General features: G+C 42.8%; 2 protein-coding genes across 14 annotated transcripts in view; one reads left to right on the top strand and one right to left on the bottom strand.

The window, feature by feature from the left end:
• The window catches only part of dennd1a (DENN/MADD domain containing 1A), a 173,962-nt gene that overhangs the window by 110,996 nt on the left and 36,932 nt on the right, over positions 1 to 26,034 (top strand). For 7 of the 13 annotated variants that reach the window (XR_009784584.1, XM_061747892.1, XM_061747893.1 and 4 more), the window contains 6 exons: positions 1,522 to 1,623; positions 3,647 to 3,734; positions 5,099 to 5,139; positions 8,332 to 8,403; positions 8,491 to 8,547; positions 20,711 to 20,833. Coding sequence is in view for 10 of the 13 variants with exons in the window: in XM_061747892.1 (XP_061603876.1) it covers positions 1,522 to 1,623; positions 3,647 to 3,734; positions 5,099 to 5,139; positions 8,332 to 8,403; positions 8,491 to 8,547; positions 20,711 to 20,833 (483 nt within the window). In the remaining 3 variants the exon portion in view is untranslated. Of the gene's footprint in view, positions 1 to 1,521; positions 1,624 to 3,646; positions 3,735 to 5,098; positions 5,140 to 8,331; positions 8,404 to 8,490; positions 8,548 to 20,710; positions 20,834 to 21,077; positions 21,175 to 23,046; positions 23,103 to 26,034 lie in introns of those variants that run through there. The other 6 variants (XR_009784583.1, XM_061747900.1, XM_061747902.1 and 3 more) reach the window with 6 other exon arrangements.
• Positions 9,576 to 15,456, bottom strand: LOC133465277 (uncharacterized). The gene is made up of 3 exons (XM_061747904.1): positions 14,748 to 15,456; positions 13,561 to 13,652; positions 9,576 to 11,717 (listed from the first exon to the last, which is right to left on the bottom strand). The coding sequence occupies exons 1-3, from the start codon at positions 14,940 to 14,942 to the stop codon at positions 11,156 to 11,158; spliced, it is 849 nt and encodes a 282-aa protein (XP_061603888.1). The 5' UTR covers positions 14,943 to 15,456; the 3' UTR covers positions 9,576 to 11,155.

Genomic DNA, 26,034 nt, shown 5'->3' with positions numbered 1-26,034 from the left:
CGCAATCCAGCCCCTTGTCAGTACAAATGAATATCTGCAAATGACCAGCTGCGGTAACCACAGGTTTTGAGGGCCTCCCTATCTATGCTCTTTCTTTTTGGCCTGTGAACTGGTTGGAATGTTATCAGCTCTGTGTTGTAGGGTACAGATAACACACAGTTTGTGTTCTAGTGGGTGGTAAGAGTCAAAAAGTAAGTATTGGTTCGTGTGTGTGGGTTTTCTGTAAACCCCAACATGGAGGCCCCTGTCGTCTGCAATGCGGACGTCACAGTCCAAAAAAGGCAACATATTGTCTTCGAAATATTTAGCTTGATGTTATTGTCCACTGAGTTATTATGCTCAATGAAAGCGTACACTTCCTGGCTTTTGATTTTAACCCACGTGTCATCCACATATCTGTACCAGTGACTTCAGAGCCCTCCTTTCCATGTCCTCCATGTACAGCTTTGCTACAATGGGGGATACCGGGGAGCCCATAGCACAATCATGTTTTTGTCTTTAAAATGTTCCCATGAATAGAAAATATGTGGTGTTAAGACAAAGTTCCAGCAAGTGGCTTATCTGTTCGGGGTTAAGTGTGGATCTGTCTTGGAGTCTGTGATCAAGCAGTAACCATTGCCTCACAGTTTCTACTGCATGCTGTGTTGGAATGCACGTGAACAAGGAGGTTACATTGAATGAAACCAGTTTAATTTGTATCCAGGTCTGTGACCTTATCAACAATGTCCATTGAGTTTTGGGCGTGGTGTGTAGTATTGCCAACCAACCAAGGGTGCAAAGATGTTAGCCACATACAGTACTTAGCAATGTTATAAGTCACAGAGTTGATGCTGCTGGCAATGGGTCTGAGAGTTGCCCCTTATTTGTGTATCCTTGGTGGACCATAAATGGCAGGAATGGTCTCCTGTTGATATAGCTGGTAATTAAGTGCACGGTTGTTGGTTCCTGACTTGTGTAACGTTTGTAGGTGCTCCGTGGTTTTTCTCTTGACCCGCTGGTTGGATTTCTTTTCAGCCTTTCATACATTTTGAAATCCTTGAGAAGTGTGAGTACTAAGTGTAAGTGTGCATGAACTGATCGGATAATAGGTGAAACATCTAAGACAACCAGAACAGTCCTGTTGCGATCGATTCAATGCCCTGAGGAAGAAAAACTATGAAATACTGAATGCATCTATTATGGTAATTAATATGTTATTACTTTTGCCCTTGATTCTGTTTCCTGTGTGACTGTAAATTTTTTACATCTCCCTTGTATTTAAGGCAGTCTATACTTAACTCTCTTAAATTAGTGATAGTTTGGTCAAGGCTCTTTGTATTTTTGCTACTCTTGATTCTCTGTCAAGTTCCCTTTAATGCATGTTATATGATGAGAAGGTACAGGAGTAGAAATGTCATTAAAACTGATTTATAACTCCGTCTGTAACCATACATCCATCAGTAGCTGAGCACCTAGTCTAGAGCCATATACTGTCCCTAGTGTTTTTACTTTTTCAACAGTTGTGTTCTTCTGCATTGTTAGGGTGAACCAATAACATTTAATGAAGAAATCTTTGTCAATCATCGATTGAGTGCCATGAGAGATTTCCTTCAGAATGCCATCCAGCTTCAACTTTTCAAACAGGTAAACATCTGCATCCTTATGAATTTTGTTTGTGTAGTTGTATTCTATCCGAAGAATGTAGAAGTCCTTCACCAGAACACTTAGTAAAACTTAAAACGTCTTTCTAGTGTATGCGGGGCAGGTGGGGGTGGCGTGGCGTGTGCCGACCCCCACAGAGTGCTGCCCATATCGCCCTTATCAGAAACCGACACTGCATTTAGCCAATAGAAATAATTTATAATAGATAGTAATCATAATAGAAATAATAACACACAAGGAATTTGTCTCCGGTAGTTTGAGCTGCTCTCGTATGACAACAGACAGTCAATTGACAGAGAATGCTTTTGAGACATAAAAACACAACCACTGAACAATAAAAGGTTACCAGTAATGTGGTAATGCTGATACTTTTTTTTGGACAATTGTGCAAAATGATGCCGAGTCCTCTAGCAATTTGGAGAAGTTTTAAATTACTATTAGAACAATAGTCTGGTGCAGTGACCATTGTCCAAATAGTGCAGAGACTTCAACAAATGAAAGCAGGTTAAAGTTACTAGTAGTGCGATAAATCTGGAACAATGTCAGTTGTGCAATTGAGGCAGATACTTCTCAAGCACATGAGTGCCCAGTATTGGTCAACAACAGATATGGAGTAGTGCAAAGTGGCGAGGCTACGACAGTGAGTGCATGAACAATGTATAATTGGCCCAAAAGAAATTTGATTTCTGGCAGACCAGTCTAGTACCCGCACTCTTTTACTACGAAGCCACGCTGTTGTAACACGTGGAGAATGTGGTTTGGCATTGTCTTGCTGAAATAAGCATGAAAACGACGTTGCTTGGATGGCAGCATATGTCTGTCCAAAACCTGTATGTACCTTTCAGCATTAATGGTGCCTTCACAGATGTGTAAGTTACCCATGCCATTGGCACTAACACAGCCCCATACCGTCACAGATGCTGGCTTTTAAACTTTGCGTCCATAACTGTCCGGATGGTTCTTTTCCTCTTTGGCCCGGAGGACATCGTGTCCAAAAACAATTTGAAATGTGGACTCGTCGGACCACAGAACATTTTTCCACTTTGCATCAGTCCATCTTAGATGAGCTCGGGCCCAGAGAAGCCGGCGGCGTTGTTGATAAATGGCTTTTGCTTTGCATAGTAGAGTTTCAACTTGCACTTACGGATGTAGCGCCAAATGTATTTACTGACATTGGTTTTCTGAAGTGTTCCTGAGCCCATGTGGTTTTTGGTGCAGTGACGCCTGAGGGATCGAAGGTCAGGGGCATTCAATGTTGGTTTTCGGCCTTGCCACTTACATGCAGTGATTTCTCCAGATTCTCTGAACCTTATGATGATGATATGGACTGTAGATGATGAAATCCCTAAATTCCTTGCAATTGTACTTTGAGCAACATTGTCCTTAAACTGTTGGACTATTTTCTCACGCAATTGTTCACAAATAGGTGACCCTCGCCCCATCTTTGCTTGTGAATGCTCCTTTTATACCCAATCATGGCACCCACCTGTTCCCAATTAGCCTGTTCACCTGTGGGATGTTCCAAACAGGTGTTTGATGAGCATTCCTCAACTTTCTCAGTCTTTTTTGCCACCTGTCCCAGCTTTTTTGGAATGTGTTGCAACCATTAAATTCTAAGTTAATGATTATTTGCTAAAAACAATAAAATGTATCAGTTTGAACATTAAATATCTTGTATATGTAATGTATTTAATTTAATATAGGTTGAATGATTTGCAAATCATTGTATTCTGTTTTTATTTATGTTTAACACAACATCCCAACTTCATTGGAATTAGAATTGTATATATAAACATATGCACACACACGTCAGCACGATAACAATTACATGACCATGAACTAAATTATTGTCTGTTTTTACTTGCAGTGACACTTTGTAGGGAGCTTTATACATTGTCAACTGTGTTTTTTTTGGGGGGGGGATGAACCTTGCCATTATATTATGTATGAGAACAGTGTCACAGTAAAAATACCAAGGTAAAACAACTTATTTTTGGAACTGCAGTTCATTGATGGCCGTTTGGAGTTATTAAACTCAGGAGAAGGTTTCAGTGACATCTTTGAGGAGGAGATCAACAAAGGCGATTATGCAGGTGAGCCAGTCTTGACGTATCATTGTGTTTGTGAGACCATCATAACAATATCATGTGGAAAAGAATGTACACTCCATTCTGAAGATTTAATTATTAGGAAAAAAGAGCAAATCATTTGTAAAATAGATCGATTCAACAAACAACAACATGAAATATTGAACTGTTTATGTAACAGCCAGAAGACAGAGGTTTTGTGCACTCACACTCTCGTCCTATAGATTTCTATAATTTACAGTCACTCTGACAGTTGGTTACCATGAAGCCACATTTTACATCTTAAATATTAATATTCATGACAGCATGATAAGACTGCTCAAAACTGTGGCATATTCAGTAGGTTTCCCAGATAAAATAATCTACATTCTTTCTCATCTGGCAACCAAGTTTTGTGCAGTTATTGTGGAAAAAAAGATTACCACAAAGAGTGTAATATAGAGAATTTTTGGTAAACCCAATTGCTCTTTTTCTGTTCTTGATTAGTAACTCTCCACCTATTTCCCACCGACTTGCAAGATGTTCTCCCAGTTAGCATTACTGTTATTATTAGTAGTAGTAGGAATAGTGGTGTTATTGAATGCATCAATAGTTCAAAGCAAAAAGCTTGTTGTGTCTCCACCGATGTTTTTCACACAACCATTCCTTTAATCATAACAAATGGATTCATCCACAATTCATGAGGTATCGACTGCTAAGCTAACCAACAGTACATTTAAAACATTTTTTACTTTTTCTGTTTGGCCTTGATAAATACCTGAGCGCAATTGTGTGCTATTCCAGTTTAGTATCTGCTGATACACAAAACCTTAATTGTTATTAATGATTAATTATATAATTATAAATCTGAATTAAAAGTTTATTTTCCACATGACAAGAATGTGTAGGCTGGTTTTTGTTCAGAATGTAAATTTGTACAATATTCAATCCGTGAGATTGGAGTTTTATATTACAACAGCCCCTATGTATTCTACCTAAATGAATACAGCCTCAGAAATCTTTTATCGATATCTCAGTGGACTGTTTTATTCATTTTGATGACGATTAGACTGACGTGTGGTTAAAAGCAAAAAGTTTGCTCATTTTTCCAACATTGCAATGTTTGATGCTTTTGTTAGACAAAGTACAGCTTGCTTGTGAACATTGACAAATCTCATTTACAATCGATGGCCCACATTTGTGGAAGTATTCTGGTAAAGCCATAGAAAATCTGGATTCTGAAAGGGAAGTTCAAGGTTTTGTAATCCCTTTCTTACTGGACTCATTGATGTTGAGCACTGGATATTTATACACATTTCCTAAATCATCTCAGAATCTTTTTAACATGTCCATTGAAAAATTTAAAGAACTTTTATCAATTATCTCCACAGGAAGTGATAAATCTTACCACCAATGGCTAATAACTGTGAAGGTAAGTAAAATCAGAAAGAAAACACATCACTATCCCAGGCAGAATTTTACAAAGTCTGTGGTACCTTAAAGTACCTTAAATCTCCCCAAAATGTTGCACAATTTCATCAAAATATGCCGATTGTTGGTTCAAACATGTCCAAAAATCTTGAGGGAGTTGGTTGGAAACGTCATCATACAAAGACAATTCAAAATGTGAATGTACCTGAGTTGTCTTGTTAGATGTCTGCTGTACGCTTTGTCTTTAAAAAAAAAAAAAAAAAAAAAAAAAAAACTGTCCTCATTTCAAGCTACTACATTCAATAATTAACTCTAATTGTGGGTTTTGCCTGTTCCGTTACTTTTTTTTGACACTTGTTTTTTTATTTTATTTATTTATTTTTTAAGTACAACTGAGAGAACACGGAGTTTTCTGGAATACAGTCTGCAAGCCCCCCTACAAATTCCTTGAGGTGCTGCAGTTATCACACCCTCTAATAAGATAATAGAATATATTGGGGAATGTGATGATATCCCTCTATTGGTGTATATTGCCTCTATCCTCTGTCAACCTAAACATCCTTGCTGATTTACTTAGGTACAGTATATTGGAACCAAACATGCATTTCCACAAGGTTAGACAAAAGGTCAGAAAGATTGCATAAACATGATTACACATCAGAATTATTTTAATAAAAATGTTTATGAAACTAGAAGGAAAATATATCAGATACTATGAAAACAAAGAAAGAAAGCTTGAGGGGGCCAAAGATAGAGGGATGCCCCTTCCAGCATAACCAGGCTGCAGTGGATGCTGAGGGGGCAACATTTATGACAGTATGGTTCTGTAAAGTGTTAAGTTAAAACTGCATAAGAGCATTTTGTTTTAAAGAAGTGTGTTGAATTTTTAACAGTTTAATATTAATATGAACACATGCTCTCTTTGGGATTAAAATGTAACAACAAAACTGTCATTAGACGTAACATAAAAGGTGCTGCTTCCTTACAACATAAACTCTGTCCCTGAAATGTAAAAAGAATTGCATCCTACATACTGTACTGTACTTTTGGGAAGAAAAATAAGCCTGTCGACAACATCAGGCATTAGGCACGCACTATTACAGTGCCACCCCCACACTAATGTTAGACAATGGTTAAATTTTATCGGCGAGTCGCAGAGCAAAAATATAAAAGCAATTGTCATGTCACGTGATGCAGAAAAAGGTTCCGATAAGGTATTTTATTTTTGCAGTAGTTCACAAATTTGGTTTTGGAGACTAATTTCATATAATTTCTTCACATTTTGTAATAGTTCACAAATTTGGTTTCGGAAACTAATTTCAAATCATTTCCCTCACAGGAATAAAGTATCTATCCATCCATCTGCCGCTTAAAAACGTAGTCTATGCGGCCCTTGGATGGTCAGGCTCAGCCTCGGAGCTGTAGAAGACAAGGCCTGATCACCTATGGGGCGGGGGGTGACGAGTGTTCCTGGAGATATTGGGGGACATGTCCGTGAATGCACTGGGTGAGAAGGGAGACCTAAGGGGCCATTCGGGACAAAATTCAGGATTAGCTCTCACACTGACTATTCAAACTCTCTCAATACACACTACTGAAAGGCTCATACCTAAAACTGAAATGTTTTCACTCATAAACACTTGTCAAATGCTTTCATAAACACTGGTGAAACGCTCTCATACGCACCACTGAATGTCTTGCTGTCACAAACACTACTCAAAGGTTTTCACACACGTGCTCACACACGCTTGTCAAATGCTCTCACATGTGAAATGTGCTCACGTGCCTGTCAAACACGCATGTCAAATGAGCTTACATGCGCTTGTCACGTGCTTACGTGTGCTTGTCAAACGCGCTTATACACTTTTCTTTTTTTTTTTCGTTTTAATTCATGTCATCTTATTTTATTTACAGGTACATCTCAATAAATTTTAATATTCTAGAAAAGTCCCTTTATTTGAGTACTCATACATTAGAAAGGTTTATTAAACAAATGGGGAAAATACTTCCCAAGAGGGCAAATTCCTACCTTTTACATTACAAATCATTTTTATTGTTTCTTGATTGTTGGTTACGTAATAATCTAGCTTCTACAGATGGTGGGTTTTGGGTTTTCGTTTGCTGTAAGATTTAATCATCAAAATTATACATACACAGGTACATATTAATGAATTAGAATAGTGTCAAAAGCTTGATTCAGTTGGGTAGTTCAATTCAAAAATGTAAACTCATAGAGATGCACTACACCCACTGAGAGTGAAATATTTAATGATTTTTAAATATCAGGGATCTTGTTTGATGTGTGTCCTGCGTCTGAGACACAAAAGTGATTTCAATCTCCGTTCTTAGATGCATGGTTTAAAACCCACCCTGCATATGCGCGTTTGTGTTGATTAAGAGCATCCACACACAGCAAATCAGAGGAGGAATATACTAAAAGTATGAGTCCTGTCTTGGGGGTAGCCAATCAGAGGCAGAGTGGGGCGGGTTATTGTTTGATAAATACAATGGACAGTTGGACACAGGAGTTTTTTCTGGACTCGACATTTTCATTGTTGTGGTAACACGCAGCGCTGCTCACGACACAAGCTGCTGGCAGAAAGGTCTTTACTCCGTCAATTATTTTTTTTTTTTGTCTATCGTCCTCGAAAATTATTTAATTACAATTATGTATTTGTAACAAACGGTATGCAGCGGATAATCGCCAAACGGAGCGTGATGTCACAAATCATGCAAGCAGGGTGAACGAAACTGACACACCAATGCAGTGTCTTGACCTCCGCTTAACTTGACTCACTGAACAAATGGGGTTCAATCGAACATGGGTTAAGAATCACTGCTCTCCCTGCTCCCTCTGGGCAATCTTATCAGCAAGCCTGAGATATCCTACAGTAGTTATACTGACGATACACAGCTCTGTCTATGGAGTATGAGTAAAGCTAGAGAACAAGTGTCTGTTGCAATCAAAAGTTCATGAATGACCCTGACCGCTTCTCCACAACTTTATCCCTGAATTGTCTGGCGTGTTCCTTTTGGTTTATGGCTGTTTGTTCACTAATTGAATAAAGTTATCCTTTGTTGTGAATCCTACTTCACATCCCTAAGAAATTTGTGACCCTCTTTCCGTCACCACCAGTACAAATATCTTGCGAATGACATTATGTAAAAAATGTATCCTCATGTCTCCTGACAGAAAGGGAGCGGGGCTATCTTAAACACAGTGAAGACCAAGACAAACCCAGCTATGAAGACTGTTTATAAATTTGTGAGTACATACCAAGTGAAAAAAAAAAAGAAGTTCAACCTATTGTAGGTATGGAGTTCTTAGGCTCTTGTATGCTTCTATTGACAGGCTAAGGACCATGCAAAAATGGGTATCAAGGAAGTAAAGAGCCGGCTAAAGCATAAGGTGAGTATCTACCAAGCAGGCATTTATACTGTACATATACCCACTGTGATCAAAATTCAAATAAAAAAATGTGATCTTTGCTTCGTTGTTCCACTTCTTTACTGTTTTCACCGTTGGCGTCGTGCATTTAGTTTTTTTCCTGTATTTTGGTATTAAGTGAATTCAGCAGTGATCAGACGAGCCCCACAACTGCACGATGCGTTATTTAGCGTAGTATAGCAGTGGTCTACAATGTTATTTTCCCTGGTAGGACAGTCTATGTGCTGCTTGTATTTAGGGAGTTTGTGGTTGAGTTTAGCTATGGTAAAGTTCTCAAGAATACTGAGGGGTGAGTCTGGGTGCTTTTTTTCAATTTTGTGTAGTTGTTCGGCGAGCGTTAGCGGTGGGGCGTACGTGTTAGCTTGAGGAGGAATGTAAACACCAGCAAGGATAAAAGATGCGGACTCTCACGGCGAGTCTAATGTCCTACAGTTCAAAAACAGCGACTCAAAGTCCGGGATGCAGTGTGTGCTGAGCTCTGTGACGTCAGTACATAATTTTTCATTGTGAGTCAGACCTTGCTTACCCCATGCTCCCCGGCTCCCTAGAACTAAGGGAGTCCTGACCGGCTCTCCGTTTAAAGGGTTAAAGCTCCCCGTTGTTCCTGTGCATTACACAGTGAACCGTAACCGGCGATGGGAGCTTGTTTAAGCCAGTGTTGAGAGAGATTCGCCGAGGTTCTCACAGCCAATTGTGAAGCGCCTGCCCCGCTCAAGTTAGGCTTTACTTTAACAGAGTAACCTTAATAGATGTCAGATAAAGCTCGAACCACGCTCCTTTAAGGCTGCTCTCTCCCATATTGTCTAAGGCACTTGTAATTGACTTAGGTAGAATTAGACGGTCTTGATACGACAGCCAGGACATATTGTTTAAAATTATAGCCGAAATAAACTTTCAAAAATAGTTAAATTATTCAATGTTATTAGGTCTGCTCACATTGATAACACTGCACTCATTACTCTTAAAAGAAAAGGGACATTTTTCTATGCTCAGAAAAAGGTAATTTAATTAACAGAATTTAGCAAGTGCAAGGCTTCAATCAATAAAAATAAAAATACAATTCACAAAAAGGAACAAATAATAAAAATGAAAACAATAAAACTCACAAAAAGGAACAGGGTTTGAAACATCTACTCACTTACAAATGAGATGAAGTGTTCCAAGCTGGCCCTTTGAGATGAAAACTAAAACAATCCAAAAACATCCGATCAAGGAGAACATTTTGGTTACATTCAAAGTTTCAAAAGTTGGTAAATAAAAACAGTCCAAAATGTGAAAATCCAAAGTACAATCAAAATAAAATCTAAAATCATTTAAGTTCATTTCCCCCCCCCCCCCATTAATGTACACACAGCACCCCATATTGACAAAAAAAAAACTGAATCGTTGACATTTTTGCAGAATTATTAAAGAAAAACTGAAATATCACACATCCATAAGTATTTAGACCGTTCGCTGTGACACTCATATATTTAACTAGGGTGCTGTCCATTTCGTCTCATCATCCTTGAGATGGTTCTAGACCTTCATTGGAGTCCGGCTGCGTTTGATTATTCTGATTGGACTTGATTAGGAAAGCCACACACCTGTCTTACAGCTCACATGTCAGACCAAATGAGAATCATGAGGTCAAAGGAACTGCCTGAAGAGCTCAGAGACAGAATTGTGGCAAGGCACTGATCTGGCCAAGGTTATAAAAAAAAACATTCTTCTGCACTTAAGGTTCCTAAGAGCACAGTGGCCTCCACAAGCCTTTTTTTTTTTTTTTTTTTTTTTTTTTTGTCCTGTTTGGCTCTTAGGTCAACCAGAAGGGAAAATCTGTATCCCTTTCATGCCGGAACAGTTTTACTGTGTCACAGTGGAGTTTTTAAGCTTCTGCTGTGGTATTATAATTGAGGTTTATTGATAATCAGACATGATCAGTCGAATGCAGCCCTATGGGGGGCACAGGTCAGTGCAAACTGTAGGCCGGTCCCAAGCCCGGATAAATGCAGAGGGGTTCCGTCAGGAAGGGCATCCAGTTTAAAACTTTGCCAAACAAATATGAGCGTTCATCCAAAGAATTCCATACCGGATCGGTCGTGGCCCGGGTTAACAATGTCCGCCACCGGCGCGAAATTCAGCTACTGTGGGTCGAAGTCAAAGAAGAAGAAGAGGTGGAAAGTGGGTTCTTCGGCAGAAAGAGAAGAGGAAAGCACAGAGCCTAGAACTGAATGTGGGCACTTTGAATGTTGGGACTATGACCGGAAAATCTCGGGAGTTGATTGACATGATGATTAGGAGAAAGGTTGATATATTGTGTGTCCAGGAGACCAGGTGGAAAGGCAGTAAGGCTAGAAGTTTAGGGGCAGGGTTTAAATTATTTTACCATGGTGTAGATGGGAAGAGAAATGGAATCGGGGTTATTTTAAAAGAAGAGTTGGCTAAGAATGTATTGGAGGTGAAAAGAGTATCAGATCGAGTGATGAGGCTGAAACTTGAAATTGAGGGTGTTGTGTGTAATGTGATTAGTGGTTATGCCCCACAGGTAGGATGTGACCTAGAGGTGAAAGAGAAATTCTGGAAGGAGCTAGATGAAGTAGTTCTGAGCATCCCAAACAGAGAGAGAGTCGTAATTGGTGCAGATTGTAATGGACATGTTGGTGAAGGTAATAGGGGTGATGAAGAAGTGATGGGTAAGTACGGGATCCAGGAAAGGAACTTGGAGGGACAGATGGTGGTAGACTTTGCAACAAGGATGCAAATGGCTGTAGTGAACACTTTTTTCCAGAAGAGGCACGAACATAGGGTGACCTACAAGAGCGGAGGTAGAAGCACACAGATGGATTACATCTTGTGCAGACGATGTAATCTGAAGGAGGTTACCAACTGTAAGGTAGTGGTAGGGGAGAGTGTGGCTAAACAGCATAGGATGCTGGTGTGTAAGATGACTCTGGTGGTGGGGAGGAAAATTAGGAAGACAAAGGCAGAGAAGAGAACCATGTGGTGGAAGCTGAGACAGGATGAGTGTTGTGCAGCTTTTCGGGAAGAGGTAAGACAGGCTCTCGGTGGATGGGAGGAGCTTCCAGAAGACTGGACCACTGCAGCCAAGGTGATCAGAGAGGCAGGCAGGAGAGGACTTGGTGTATCTTCTGGCAGGGAAGGAGAGAAGGAGACTTGGTGGTGTAACCACACAGTACAGGAAATCATACAAGGAAAAAGGTTAGCTAAGAAGAAGTGGGACACTGAGAGGACCGAGGAGAGGCGAAAGGAATACATTGAGATGCGACCCAGGGCAAAGGTAGAGGTGGCAAAGGCCCAACAAGAGGCATATGATGACATGTATGGCAGGTCGGACACTAAAGAAGGAGAAAATGATCTATACAGGCTGGCCAGACAGAGGGATAGAGATGGGAAGGATGTGCAGCAGGTTAGGGTGATTAAGGATAGAGATGGAAATATGTTGACTGGTGCCAGCAGTGTGCTAGCTAGATGGAAAGAATACTTCGAGGAGTTGATGAATGAGGAAAATGAGAGAGAAGGGAGAGTAGAAGAGGCAAGTGTGGTAGACCAGGAAGTGGCAATGATTAGTAAGGAGGAAGTTAGAAAGGCATTAAAGAGGATGAAAAATGGAAAGGCAGTTGGTCCTGATGACATTCCTGTGGAGGTATGGAAGCATCTAGGAGAGGTGGCTGTGGAGTTTTTGACCAGCTTGTTCAATAGAATTCTAGTGCGTGAGAAGATGCCTGAGGGATGGAGGAAAAGTGTACTGGTGCCCATTTTTAAGAACAAAGGTGATGTGCAGAGCTGTGGGAACTATAGAGGAATAAAGTTGATGAGCCACACAATGAAGTTATGGGAAAGAGTAGTGGAGGCTAGGCTCAGGTCAGAAGTGAGTATTTGCGAGCAACAGTATGGTTTCATGCCTTGAAAGAGTACCACAGATGCATTATTTGCCTTGAGGATGTTGATGGAAAAGTACAGAGAAGTTCAGAAGGAGCTACATTGTGTCTTTGAAGATCTAGAGAAAGCCTATGACAGAGTACCCAGAGAGGAACTGTGGTACTGCATGCGGAAGTGGCGTGGAAGAGAAGTATGTTAGAATAATACAGGACATGTACGAAGGCAGCAGAACAGGTGTGCTGTATGTGTGACAGACGAATTTAAGGTGGAGGTGGGACTGCATCAGGGATCAGCCATGAGCCCCTTCCTGTTTGCAGTGGTGATGGATAGGACTACAGATGAGGTTAAACTGGAATCCCCGTGGACCATGTTTGCAGATGACATTGTGATCTGCAGTGAAAGCAGGGAGCAGCTGGTGGAACAGTTAGAAAGATGGAGGCATGTACTGGAAAGAAGAGGAATGAAGATTGGCTGAAGTAAGACAGAATATATGTGCATGAATGAGAGGGGAGGTGGGGGAAGAGTGAGGCTACAGGGAGAAGAGATCGCAAGGGTGGAGGACTTTAAATACTTGGGGTCAACCGTCCAGAGCAATGGGGAGTGCGGTCAGGAAGTGAAGAAACGAGTCCAAGCAGGTTGGAACAGGTGGAAGAAGGTGTCAGGTATGTTATGTGACAGAAGAGTCTCTGCTAGGATGAAGGGCAAAGTTTATGAAACAGTAGTGAGGCCAGCCATGATATACAGATTAGAGACAGTGGCACTGAAGAGACAACAGGAAGCAGAGTTGGAGGTGGCGAAAATTAAGATGTTGAGGTTCGCTCTCGGAGTGACCAGGTTGGATAAAATTAGAAATGAGCTCATCAGGGGGACAGCCAAGGTTCGATGTTTTGGAGAGAAAGTTAGAGAGAGCAGACTTAAATGGTTTGGACACGTCCAGAGGAGAAATAGTGAGTATATTGGTAGAAGGATGATGAGGATGGAGCTGCCAGGCAAGAGAGCTAGAGGAAGACCAAAGAGAAGGTTGATGGATGTCGTGAGAGAAGACATGATGGCAGTTGGTGTTCGAGAGGAGGATGCAGGAGATAGGCTTACATGGAAAAGGATGACGCGCTGTGGCGAACCCGAACGAGACAAGCCGACAGGAAAAGAAGAAGAGACTTGATCAGTCGAACAGAACAAAGTTTCTAGAAGGGAGAGAGAAACAAAGACAAAAGACAAAGCACTAATTGTAAACAGGAGAGAAGTAAATAATTACATTATCGACAACAATGAAACATTAAATGAGTGTTGCATGGGGCTGTAGTGCTGCACCCTGTGATGGAAGGACAGGACAAGATAGAACAGGACAAGGACAGGAGAAGAAGCATGCAGGACAAGGGTCGTGAACCCGACTGTGCAAGTGTTGTGGCTTTATGTGAATTATAAAAGGCTACAGGACGAGAGTATAAGTGAGGGGATAAACACGCAATTTCCATATTCATGAGTTATTTGTCGCATTAAGTGCGTGACCCCACACCCAGTGAAAGAGTCCTAGGGGTGTGTGTCTGCGGATACATGCAAGTGAATTGATACCGTTTTACATACACAAAGACTGACAGAAGTGTCCTGTAATTGCTGTGGCCGCACCGCGGCGGCTGAGGACCCCACCCAATCAATCGAGGGGCGGGATCAGGCTCACGGGTGCACCCAAGAGCAGCCCGGCGGACGGGACACGTCACACACCGAGGGACCCAGGGCGGTCAGCCGGCCCCACTGAGGCGCCCCGACAACTGGCCACCCGGTGCATTAAAATCTGGAGACGTCAGTGAGCCGAGGAAGTGGGGGCAGGGCTGCCAGGCACTACTGCCTAACAGCCAAACCCCCGCCCCCACCCACGACCCACCGCCCCCCAGAGATAGGTGTATGTGGTGCATTAAAACATGGGGAGTGTGTGTGATGCATTTAAAATCCACGGGGGCAGGCAGGGTGGAGGGGCAGGGCGCACGGACCGGGAAACAGCACAGACGTGCTGAAACCCGAGCCGGCACCCACACCCTCCCGATGCCATACCAGTCCCCCAGGATCCCTTTGTATATGTGTATGTGCCCAGATGTGTTTAGTGAGAAAAATATATACAGTGAATGGTGTGAGTGTGTGCTGAGTGATTAAGAGGCATGGCTCCTGCAGGTCGGGCCCATTAGGCCGGACAACCACCGACGAAGCACCCACTACCTGCCCCTGAGCGTGGGAGGTGTACCCCCCCCCCCCCCCCCCCCCCAAAACCAGGCAGGGAAAAGTACCCCAGAGCCCGCAGGGGACCGCCCGGCTCCCCCACGGGAAGAGGAGGAGGCGACCACAGCGGGCCGCAAGGAACGGAGAGTAGAGGAGGAAGCAGGCCTGAGGAGCGACAGGGGGGCCCCACCGCCCCCACCAGCAGCCAGAGCTGGGGACCCAGGCGGGTGCCAGCCGGCACCGCTCCAGCACCCACGGAACATGGACGAGTCACCATCACAGCTCCCCTACTCCCCAGGAGGTTGCCCCATTGGTTCCCCCCAACCCCCGAGATCAGGAAGGAGTGAAGAAAAGTCCCGCCCCCACAGATTCCGGAACAGCAAACACAGGGACAAGAGGAGAAGATCCCCACAGCATGTATGTCTTTTCACATCCAAACGATCTAAAATGTGTGAAAAGAAAAAGAAATGAATAGAATAATAATAAAACAACAATCTCGACAACAAAGAATATACAATTTCATTGTTTACTTTCACACTTAAGAAAATAGCCTTGCTATTGTCAAATGGCAAATGGCACCCTACTCAGGCAAAGGAATCAAGAGTCTAGATTTAGCATGTTGAGGAAAGGTGACCAGCTATCTACGTATGAGTAATTGATTTTTTCGTTCACAATACTTAAATGGAAGACGTTTGGGACAACCACAACCCTTCCTAGAGCTGACCGTCTGGCCAAACTGAGCAATCGGGGGAGAAGAGGTTTGAAAGCCCGTATGGAGTTTGCTAAAAAAAAAAAAAAAAAAACACCTGAAGGACTCCAAGATAGTGAGAAATAAGATTCTCTGGTCTGATGAGGTCAGACTGGGCGGAAGGTTCACCTTCCAACAAGACAATGCCTCAAAGCACACAGCTAAAATAACAGAGTGGCTACAGAACAACTCCGTGACTGTTCATGAATGGCCCAGCCAGAGCCCTGACTTAAACCCAATTGAGCATCTCTGGAGAGACCTGAAAATGGCTGTCCACCAACGTTCACCATCCAACCTGACAGAACTGGAGAGGATCTGCAAGGAGGAATGGCAGAGGATCCCCAAATCCAGGTGTGAAAAACTTGTTGCATCATTCCCAAAAAGACTCATGGCTGTATTAGCTGAAAAGGGTGCTTCTCCTAAATACTGAGCAAAGAGTCTGAATACTTATGGCTGTGTCATATTTCAGTTTTTCTTTTTTAATAAATCAAAAATTTCAACAATTCCATGTTTTTTTCTGTCAATATGGGGTGCTGTGTGTACAGTAATTAGGGAAAAGATTAACTTAAATGATTTTAGCAAATGGCTGCAATATAACAGAGTGAAAAAGGGGTCGGAATACTTTACGTACCCACTGTATGTAGTACTCTACTACTACTACTACTACTAAAAAAAACCTGGCAAGACACACCTCTTGTCTTGCCAGGTTTTTTTTTTTACTTTGTCATGTCAACCAAATCTGGAGGGGTATTCATCCAGCAAATGATGCACCAGGGAGGCGAGTCGAGGAATATTGTGACAGCCCTGATGTGAGATCAAAAGGATGGTGACAGCCAAAAAGCAATGGGGCACCGTAAGGGTGTTTGCACCTCAGAAGAGGAAGAGGACAAAATTATAAGTAAACCACAAGCACAATTAATCATGAACAAGTAATGTATCATATAACATTGTATAAGGACAGACAACTGCAAGTGCAGGGGCGAAAACCAGGGTGGCAGCTTTCAACAATACTCACGGAAGACCCTCTGCGGCCCCACTGCCTGGCAGCCAAACTGAACACAATTTCCAATTTTAAAATGAGTGATACAAGCATACAAACGAGCTGCTATGGCTAAGGTAACAAAAGCAAGCTAGACTAGTGTCGCCAGTGCTGTCGTCAAGATGGGTGTTTGGGTGCGGCGTCGGATTCATACTCGTCATCAGGGGAGCCGAGGAGGGGCATCTGGTAGGCAGGAGGGGGACCTGAAAGCTTGTTGTCCAAAGCAGTGGTTATGCATTTCAAACATAGGTATGGAATGCAGCAACAGCCGCAAAGGATAACCAGGTCTACGGCTGTTACCAGAGATATGAAGATCGAGATGAACATTTTGTTTCGAAACCTACTCCCTAATGTTGTAAATGAGCCTCCCCATGCATTGTCCTACTCTTCTAAATCACTACAGCTTAGACTTCTTCAATATTCATTACCTTCAAGCCTCTGTTGTCCTGATTTACCTCAAAACTCCCCTAAAAAGTAATTATGCCGTCGAAAGAGTCCCGTTCTTTAACTCAGATCTTACTCCTTAACTTTGTTCAACAGAAAACCCTCTCTCAATTTACGATTCGCTCTTCCATTAACTGTTCAAATGGGTTGTAACAAGGCACTAAATCTATACGTCTGGGATTAAAGTATTCTCCAAATGGGTCCTTGTATCAGAATCCAAAAACTACTGGAATAATAACCACGCAAAATAGAATACAACTGTACAATACAATGTTGCCAATGCAAATTATTCTGTTTCTCATTCCGCACGGCAGGTGACTTTCTCACTTGCTCTCGAACAGTTCAGACGCATTTTTGCTCGCTCTGCTTGCTTTGCTTCTGTTTATATTTTTTCTTGCTGATAAGCTTGATTTTCTTCTAAAAAAAAATTGAAGCAGCGACTCCCATTATATATTTTATATTTTTAAATCTGTGGGACTACCTTTTTTTTGTAAATACAGTCAGTTGTTACTATATTACAATATTTTCTGATACCCTCTCACCATTACATGAGTGTGGCCTTCTTAATAGCACTGGCCTGCTATTAGCAACAAGACCAACAATCAAGATGCATCCCTTTTCCATTGAGGACTATCACGGACTGCTGCAGAGGATGTCAATCCTGGAAACGAAAATCCACTGTCTTGAGGTGTGAGTGGATGTAAATGGACAGTCGGGGAATGAAACCACTCTACCGATGTCTCAAAATGATGAGCAGAAGTGTGCTAACAGGCAGCCACTTCTCTCAACAAAGAGGACGGATGTGGACTGTGGAAACGATAATGCATCCAGCAGTTCTCCCTGGAATTTACTGGGAGCAAAGCCCAAAGATACGGGACAACATCGGAAAGGGAGGACACAACACCAGCTGTCTAAATAGACAAGGGGTTAGGTTATTGGCTGCCAACATTTTTTACTGTGATCGTCATTCAGCGGCCCAAAAAGATTATTATTCTCGGGGACTTTAACAAAGCTAAACTCAACCACGAACTCCCTATATACAAGCAGCACATCGACTGTCCTACCAGGGAAAATAACATTTTAGACCACTGCTATACTATGCTAAATAACACATACAGTGCCATACCTCGTGTAGCCCTGGACTCGTCTGATCCTGCTTAATTTACCTAATACCAACATACAGGCAAGAACTTAAATGTGTGAAGCCTACAAGGAAAACAGTGAAAAAGTGGACCAATGAAGCAAAGATAGAACTTCAAAGATGTTTAGACTGCACAGACTGGAGTGTCTTTGAAAATTCAGCTGGCAGCCTGGATGAATATACGGACACTGTCACATCCTATATTAGTTTCTGTGAAGATGTGTGTGTACCAACAAAGTAATTTCGCTCATTCAATAACAAGCCGTGGTTCACTGCCAAACTTAAGCAACTTCGCCAAGCAAAGGAGGATGCATATCAAAGTGGGGACAGGGCCCTGTATAATCGCACTAGGAATCAGCTGACTAAAGAAATGAACATTGCAAAGAGAAACTATCCAGCAAAGTTGGAAAAAACAGTTTAGCGCTAACGACTAAATCAGTCTGGCATGCATTCCAATCGCTGACCAATTACAAATCGATGATCACCCCAAGCTGAGAACAGTCGTACACTAGCCAACGACTTGAATACCTTCTACTGCAGATTTGAAAAGGACACTTTCACAGATGAACAAAGGGGCAGGCCCAGACCATGTGTCCCCATCTTGCCTCAAAGTCTGCGTGGACCAGCTCGCTCCAGTCTTCACACAGATCTTCAATAGATCTCTGGAACTGTGTGCAGTACCATCCTGTTTCAAATGCTACACCATCATTCCAGTCCCCAAGAAACCTACAATCTCGGGTCTAAATGACTACAGGCCTGTCGCCTTGACATCTCTGGTCATGAAGTCCTTTGAACGTCTCGTGCTGGACCAACTCAAGAGCGTCACAGGTCCCCTGCTGAACCCCCTGCAGTTTTCCTACCGAGCAAACAGGTCTGCGGATGATTCAGTCAACATGGGACTGCACTTCATCCTAGAACACCTCCACAGTGCAGGGACCTACGCGAGGATCCTGTTCGTGGACTTCAGCTCAGTGTTCAACACCATCATCCCTGAACTCCTTTCCTCCAAGCTTCTCCAACTCAGCGTCTCCCCTGCCATCTGGCAGTTGATTTACAGCTTTCTGACGGGCAGGACACAGCAGGTGAGGCTGGGGGAGGCCACCTCATCCACACGCAGCATCAGCACTGGGGCACCCCAAGGTTGTGTCCTCTTTCCGCTGCTCTTTTCTCTCTACACGAGCGACTGCACCTGAACGCACCCGGCTGTCAAACTCCTGAAGTTTGCAGATGACACCATCGGCCTCATCAAAGACCGTGACGAGTCTGCATATTGACAGGAAGTGGAGCGGCTGGAGCTGTGGTGCGGCCGACCCAACCTGGAGCTGAACACGCTCAAGACAGTAGAGATGATCGTGGACTTCAATCCTCAAAAAGGCCCAGTAGAGGATGTACTTCCTGCGGCTTCTGAGGAGCACGGCTTGCTCCGGGAGCTGTTGAGGGAGTTCTAAGCAGCAGTCATTGAATCAGTTCTGTGTTCATCCGTCACAGTCTGGTTTGGTGCTGCCACAAAGAAGGGCAAAATCAGACTGCAACAGACAGTCAAGGCTGCCAAAAAAATTACCGGTACCCACCTTCCCACTCTTGAGGGATTGCACACGCACAGAACAAAATCCTCTTGGACCCTCCACATCTTGGTCACCACCTATTCCAACTCCTTGCCTCTGGTAGGCGCTATCGAACAATACAAACTAAAACCAGCAGGCCTTTCAACAGCTTCTTCCCTCTTGCCATGAGCTTCTTAAACAGATGACTTACAATTAATTGTAACATGCTGCCAATTTTTTATTTTTTTTGCCACATCTCTGTCGGGAGACTAAGTATTTATTATTCGTACACTCACTATTTTATCATGCTACGCTTTGCATTTTGTTGTTGATTAAGACAGCACACTTTTGTGTTTGAGAACTCTAAAAATTGTCACTGCACCAGATTATTGCACTGTCACTTGAAATTGCTCTAAATTGCTTGAGGACTCTGCACCATTTTCACAATTGCCATTATATTAGCAACACCACACTAGTGGTACACATTCTTTGCTATCCATACACTTGTTTTTTATGTCCTAAAGGTATATTTTGTCATAGTGGCTATTTATTATCATATCAGAGTGGGTCCAACTTACCGGAGACAAATTCCTTTTTAACATACTTGTAACATATTTGGCCAATAAATCTGAGTCTGTGAGATATATACGTATACACGCACACACACACACGCGCGCGCCACACATAACAACTTGATTTTGGATGACTGACAGAACCACATTATATTTACACTGCAAAGCAAATTTATTTCTATGGTGCATTTCATACAGAAGGTAACTCAATGTGCTTTACGTGGTCAAAAGCATTTCAAAATAGGTACAGATACAGTCGGACTCTTGCAGCAGTTGCCCCTAATAAAGAGAGAGAAAAAAATCTTAAAAACATTATTACATTTAAATTGTTCAGGAAACTTTGACGTACATAAACACAGTTATACAAATAAACATTTAATATTAATACTTTTTCATTACTTTTTTCTGAATGTGCACAACTTCTGCAGGGTTTGATCTTCAATGTACCTTTCAAACAACAACGATGTGTCTATTTAACCTGAACTACACGGTCAGAACATCACAGTTTAACAGTTATTCCATGTACTTGTTTCCGCATTTCAGGAAAATGTGGATAATGGACCAGGAATCATTGTTGGGGGCAATGACTTTGTTGCAATAAGAGTCAAGAGTGAGGGGCCAACACATACGTTGGATGAACAAAGAATGAATTGGCAATTTGGATTGGTAAGTATTTTCATTTGCATAAATCATTTTACACTTGAGACTACACTATATTGCCAAAAGTATTCACTCACCTGCCTTGACTCACCTATGCATTTGAGTGACGTTCCATTCTTAGTCCATTAATCCATTGGGTTAAATATGATGCTTGTTCACCCTTTGTAGCTATAAGGGCTTCAACTCTTCTAGGAAAGCTGTCCACAAGGTTTAGGATTGTGTTTATGGGAACTTTTGACCATTCTTCCAGAACCGCATTTGTGCCACACACACTGACGTTGGATGTGAAAAGGCTTGCCTCTCAATCTTTGCTCTAATTCATCCCAAAGGTGTTTTTTCGGGTGGAGGTCAGTAAAGAATTGTACACATCTGACAAATTCTCCCCTGGTAATCTAACATACAGTATGAGCACAACTGTGTAATGTCCTCTCATTAACTAAATAACAGCAGGGCTGCATTTCACAATAAGAGCAAGTAAATAAAAACATAAAGTTATGTGTTAAGTGCTTAATTTAAGTACAATAAAGTTTTGAGTTTCCCCTTATCTGTTTGTCATCTTGACACAACAGGGAAGTCTCAAACAATTTAGCATATTTTAATTTAACAAATCTGAACAACTGAACCGTTTCAGAGGTTATCCATCCATCCATTTTCTGGACCTCTTTTCTTCACCGTTTGTTTTGATTAATAATGGCGTTTTACATATACACTTTTAATAAGTGCTCCCTGTAGGAACCTCCCACTGAGGAATGCAAACAAAAATCACTGACCATTTTAAGCGCCGTTTGTTCCAAATGTTTTCATCCTTTATTGGTCATTTTCTGATCTTTCTCCATCTTTAACTTAAACGCTGAGTCTCTTTCTCTGTCCTCTGCTATGTTTCTTCTCATCTCTGTCAGGGCTGCGCGCAATCAGTGATTACGGCCAGAGATGCCGATTTGATTGGTTGAAGGGAGTGGCTGAACTCGCATGTGACTGGTCGGCACGCTTTATCACTACCATAAAGCTTGTAATATATTGTTCCACTTAAAATATAAGTGCCCTGTATGTCTTTAATCATAACCTTTCTTTTTTTGGCTATGGTGTGGTATGGGACTGCTTCTGGGTCCGGACGTGGACTGCGGTCCGCCAGTTGGTGAGCTCAGTATGTCACTACGTTCGAGCGAGCCAGCACAAGCTGTTTAGCTCCTTAACTCTCTAGCTAGTTAGCCCACGGGCTATCAAACTTAATAAATAGTGAATTTTCCCTAAAGTGTGTGCATCTAGCGAGCCAAAGCCATTCCGCCAGCGGCTTGCTGCGTCGCAAATTCCAGTCTCGCTTTTTTATGATTGTATTTTCAACAGTGGTGTCCTCCCTGGTGTCTCCCATGAAGTACACTTCGGCTCAAACATAAACGGTGCGATGTGACACTGACGTACCTTGACCTTGGAGTACACCTTAATTTGTTTGGAGGTTGTTCTGGGCTGGCGGCACGGTGGCCGACTGGTTAGAGCGTCAGCCTCACAGTTCTGAGGACCCGGGTTCAATCCCTGGCCCCGCCTGTGTGGAGTTTGCATGTTCTCCCCGTGCCTGCGTGGGTTTTCTCCGGGCACTCCGGTTTCCTCCCACATCCCAAAAACATGCATGAATTGGAGACTCTAAATTGCCTGTAGGCATGACTGTGAGTGCGAATGGTTGTTTGTTCCTATGTGCCCTGCGATTGGCTGGCAACCAGTTCAGGGTGTACCCCGCCTCCTGCCCGATGACAGCAGGGATAGGCTCCAGCACGCCCGCGACCCTAGTGAGGAGAAGCGGCTCAGAAAATGGATGGATGGATGGATGGTTGTTCTGGGCTCTTTTGTTATGATTCATATAATCTATGTCTCCAATTTGTCATTAATTTTCCTCCTGTGGCCATGTCCAGGGAAATTGGCTACAATCCCGTGGATCTTAAATTTCTGAATAATAATTGCAAGTGTAGTCACAGAAACATCAAGCTGCTTGGAGATGGTCTGATTGCCTTCACCTTTAAAACAATTTCAATGCCAGCCCTCCCAGTTAGCATGGATATTTTACTTCTGAAGCGGTCAGTGGCAGTGAATGTGTTAACGTGCTTGTCTAGAATTTTCTTTCTAATCTCCTGAGACAACTCTCTCCTTCGCTTCCTCTGGTCTATGTTTAGTGTAGTATACACCATGTCACCAAACAGCACAGTGATTACTTGTCACCCTTTAAATAGGCCGACTGACTGAAGTTTGAAGACACGTGTGACGCTAATTAGAGGGTAGTTTAAAGGTAGGTTGTTTAAACATGTCCCTATGGTCAAATTATATTTAATCTTTTCTAGGGGGTACCATCATTTTAGTCCATGCCTGTTTCATGAGTTTGTTTTAAAAATAATTCTGTTGAACCACAATTCAGAAGCGGTCTGATTTTCACCGGTTCGTTTTGATGTAATTTTTATAATTGCTATTACTTTTATCAGATTCAAGTTTTTTCTTTGACCACTGTGGGCTTTTCATGAACAGAGGGGTACCAAGAATTTTATCCACCTGTGTCTACAGCGGCTGAAATAATCATTTAATGCGTCACCATTTTTGTTATTACTTATATTTTGCAAGGTGCTATTGACATGAAAATTTCACCAGATGTTGGAATAACCCAAGTAATCCATACATACAAAGAAAGTAGAACAAATTAAGTTGTGTGAAATAATGTGAAATGACACAGGGAAAAGGTATTGAACACGTCAACTGGTATTTAATACTTTGTACAAAAGCCTGTTTGCAATGACAGCTTCAAGACTCCTCCTGTATGGAGAAACTAGTCGCATGCATTGCTCTGGTGTGATTTTGGTCCATTCCTCCACACAAGCAGTCTTCAAATCTTGAAGGTTCTGTGGGCTTCTTTTATGGACCTTCAGTTTCAGTTCTTTCTATAGATTTTCGATTGGATTCAAGTCAGGTGATTGGCTGGGCCATTCTAGCAGCTTTTATTTCTTCTTTTTCGTGACTAATTGAGAGTTTCGTTGGCAGTATGTTTTGGATAATTATCCGACTGAAATGTCCACCCTCGTTTCATTTTCATCATCCTCATAGGTGGCAGCAGATTTTTGTCAAGAATGTCTCGGTACATTTGCCCATTCATCCTTCTTTCAATAATGTGTTTACCACTAAGGTTTACCAGTACCATTTGCTGAAAAACACCCCCACACCATCATGTTCCCAATTCCGAAGTCCACTGTTGGTATGGTGTTTTTAGGGTGATGTGCAGTTCAGTTTGTCCTCCAAACATGGTGTGCATTACATCCATACAGTTAAATTTTGCTCTTATCCGAACAGACTATATTCTCCCAGTATTTAGCTGGCTTGTCCAAATGTTGTTAAGCAAACTTTAAACAATCTTTTTCAGCAATGGGGTCTTGCGTGGTGAGCGTGCATACAGCCCATGGCGGCGGAGTGCATTACTCACTGTTTTCCTTGTGACAATAGTACATGCTAATTCCAGGTCTTTTTGAAGCTCTCCACAGTTGCTCCTTGGCTCTTGGACAACTCTTCTGATTATTCTTCGCACTCCTCTCTCAGAAATCTTGCGAGGAGCACCTGATCGAGGAAAATTTATGGTGGTATAATTGGCTTTACCACTTACGTATTATGGCCCCAACCATGCTCACTGGAATGTTCAGAAGCTTAGATATGCGCCTGTAACCAATGCCATCATTATGTTTTGCAATGGTCTTGAGACAGCTCTCTGCTCTTATCCATCACAAGATGTGTCTTGACTCACGCCTTGGCAATTAAACCTTTTTATAGGCCATCAATTAGGACTGAACGAGCTGATATTAAATTTGCCCTGACATGGGGCTGGATTGCTGTTTGATTATTGATTGATTTTAGGTGCGGTCTTGGGTTTCCGTGCCTTTTTGCACCTCCACCACCTTTTTGCAGGAGTAGAAGCATGCAGGACAGGGGTCCTGGACCCGGCTGTACAAATGAAATGTGGTGGGAGTCTTGATTGGGTGGGGTCGTCAGCCTCCGCGGTGTGGGCACAGCAATTACAGGACACTTCTGTCAGTCTTTGTGCATGTAAAACGGTGTCAATTCACTTGCATGTGTCTGCAAGCACACACCCCTGGGACTCTTTCACTGGGTGTGGGGCCACTCACTTAATTGCGACAAATAACTCATGAATATGTAAATTGCTTGTGTATCCCCTCACTCATACTCTTGTCCTATAGACTTTTATAATTTACATAGTCAATCCCACCCCACTTCAGTTGTACAGCGGGGTTCACGACCCTTGTCCTGCATGCTTCTTCTCCTGTCCTTGTCCTGTTCTAGCTTGTCCTGTCCTTCCCTCACAGGGTGTAGCACTACAGCCCCATGCAACACTATTTAATGTTTCCTTGTTGTAGATAATGTAATGACTCACTTTTCTCATCCTTTTTACAGTTAGTGATACCCAAGAAAATTGCATAGTTGTTAGTTATTTGTCGCAATGAGTGAGTGGACACACACCCAGCAAATAAGTCCCGGGGGTGTCTGTCTGCGGACACATGCAAGTGAATCGACACCATCTCGTAACCGTCAGAAGTGTTGTGTAATTGCTGGGCCTGCACCGTGGAGGCCGAGGACCCCACCCCCACCAATCGAGAGGCGGGGTCTGGCCCTGGAGTCCACCCGAGAGCGGCCTGTTGGAGGAGGACACCACCAATACCGAGGGATCCAGGGTGTACCACCGGCTCCACCGAGGTGCCCCGAAAAACCGGACCAGGCAGGGACAAAACCCCACAGCAGGCACTACTGTCCACAGGGGACCCCCCACCACCACCACCACCCCCGCGAGCATAGGAGGAGGTGACCGCAGCTGGATGCAAGGAACTGAGAGAAGAGCGACAGTGGGCCCCCATTGCCCTCCACCAGCAGCTGGAACCGGGGACCAAGGCGGATGCCAGCTGGCACCACCCCAGCACTCGCGGAGCATGGGCGAATCCACCATCAATCCACGCCTCCCACCCCCACAGACGGCGGGACCGCAAACACAGGGTCAAGAAGAGAAGATCCCCGATCCATGCATGTGTCCTTTCATCCTGCAAATTACTCTCGTGTGAGAAAGAGAAAAAGTAAATCAATAAATTAGAAAAAATATAGCATAAAGCAACAGCAACGACCTCAACAACAAAGAATACCAAAGGCAATAGTTTACTTTTATATTTACAGTGTAATTC

The sequence above is a fragment of the Phyllopteryx taeniolatus genome, chromosome 15, assembly GCF_024500385.1.
Source record: "Phyllopteryx taeniolatus isolate TA_2022b chromosome 15, UOR_Ptae_1.2, whole genome shotgun sequence".
Taxonomy (NCBI): domain Eukaryota; kingdom Metazoa; phylum Chordata; class Actinopteri; order Syngnathiformes; family Syngnathidae; genus Phyllopteryx; species Phyllopteryx taeniolatus.
Note: the sequence above shows the minus strand (reverse complement) of the source record. Positions and strands in the feature narration are given on the sequence as shown.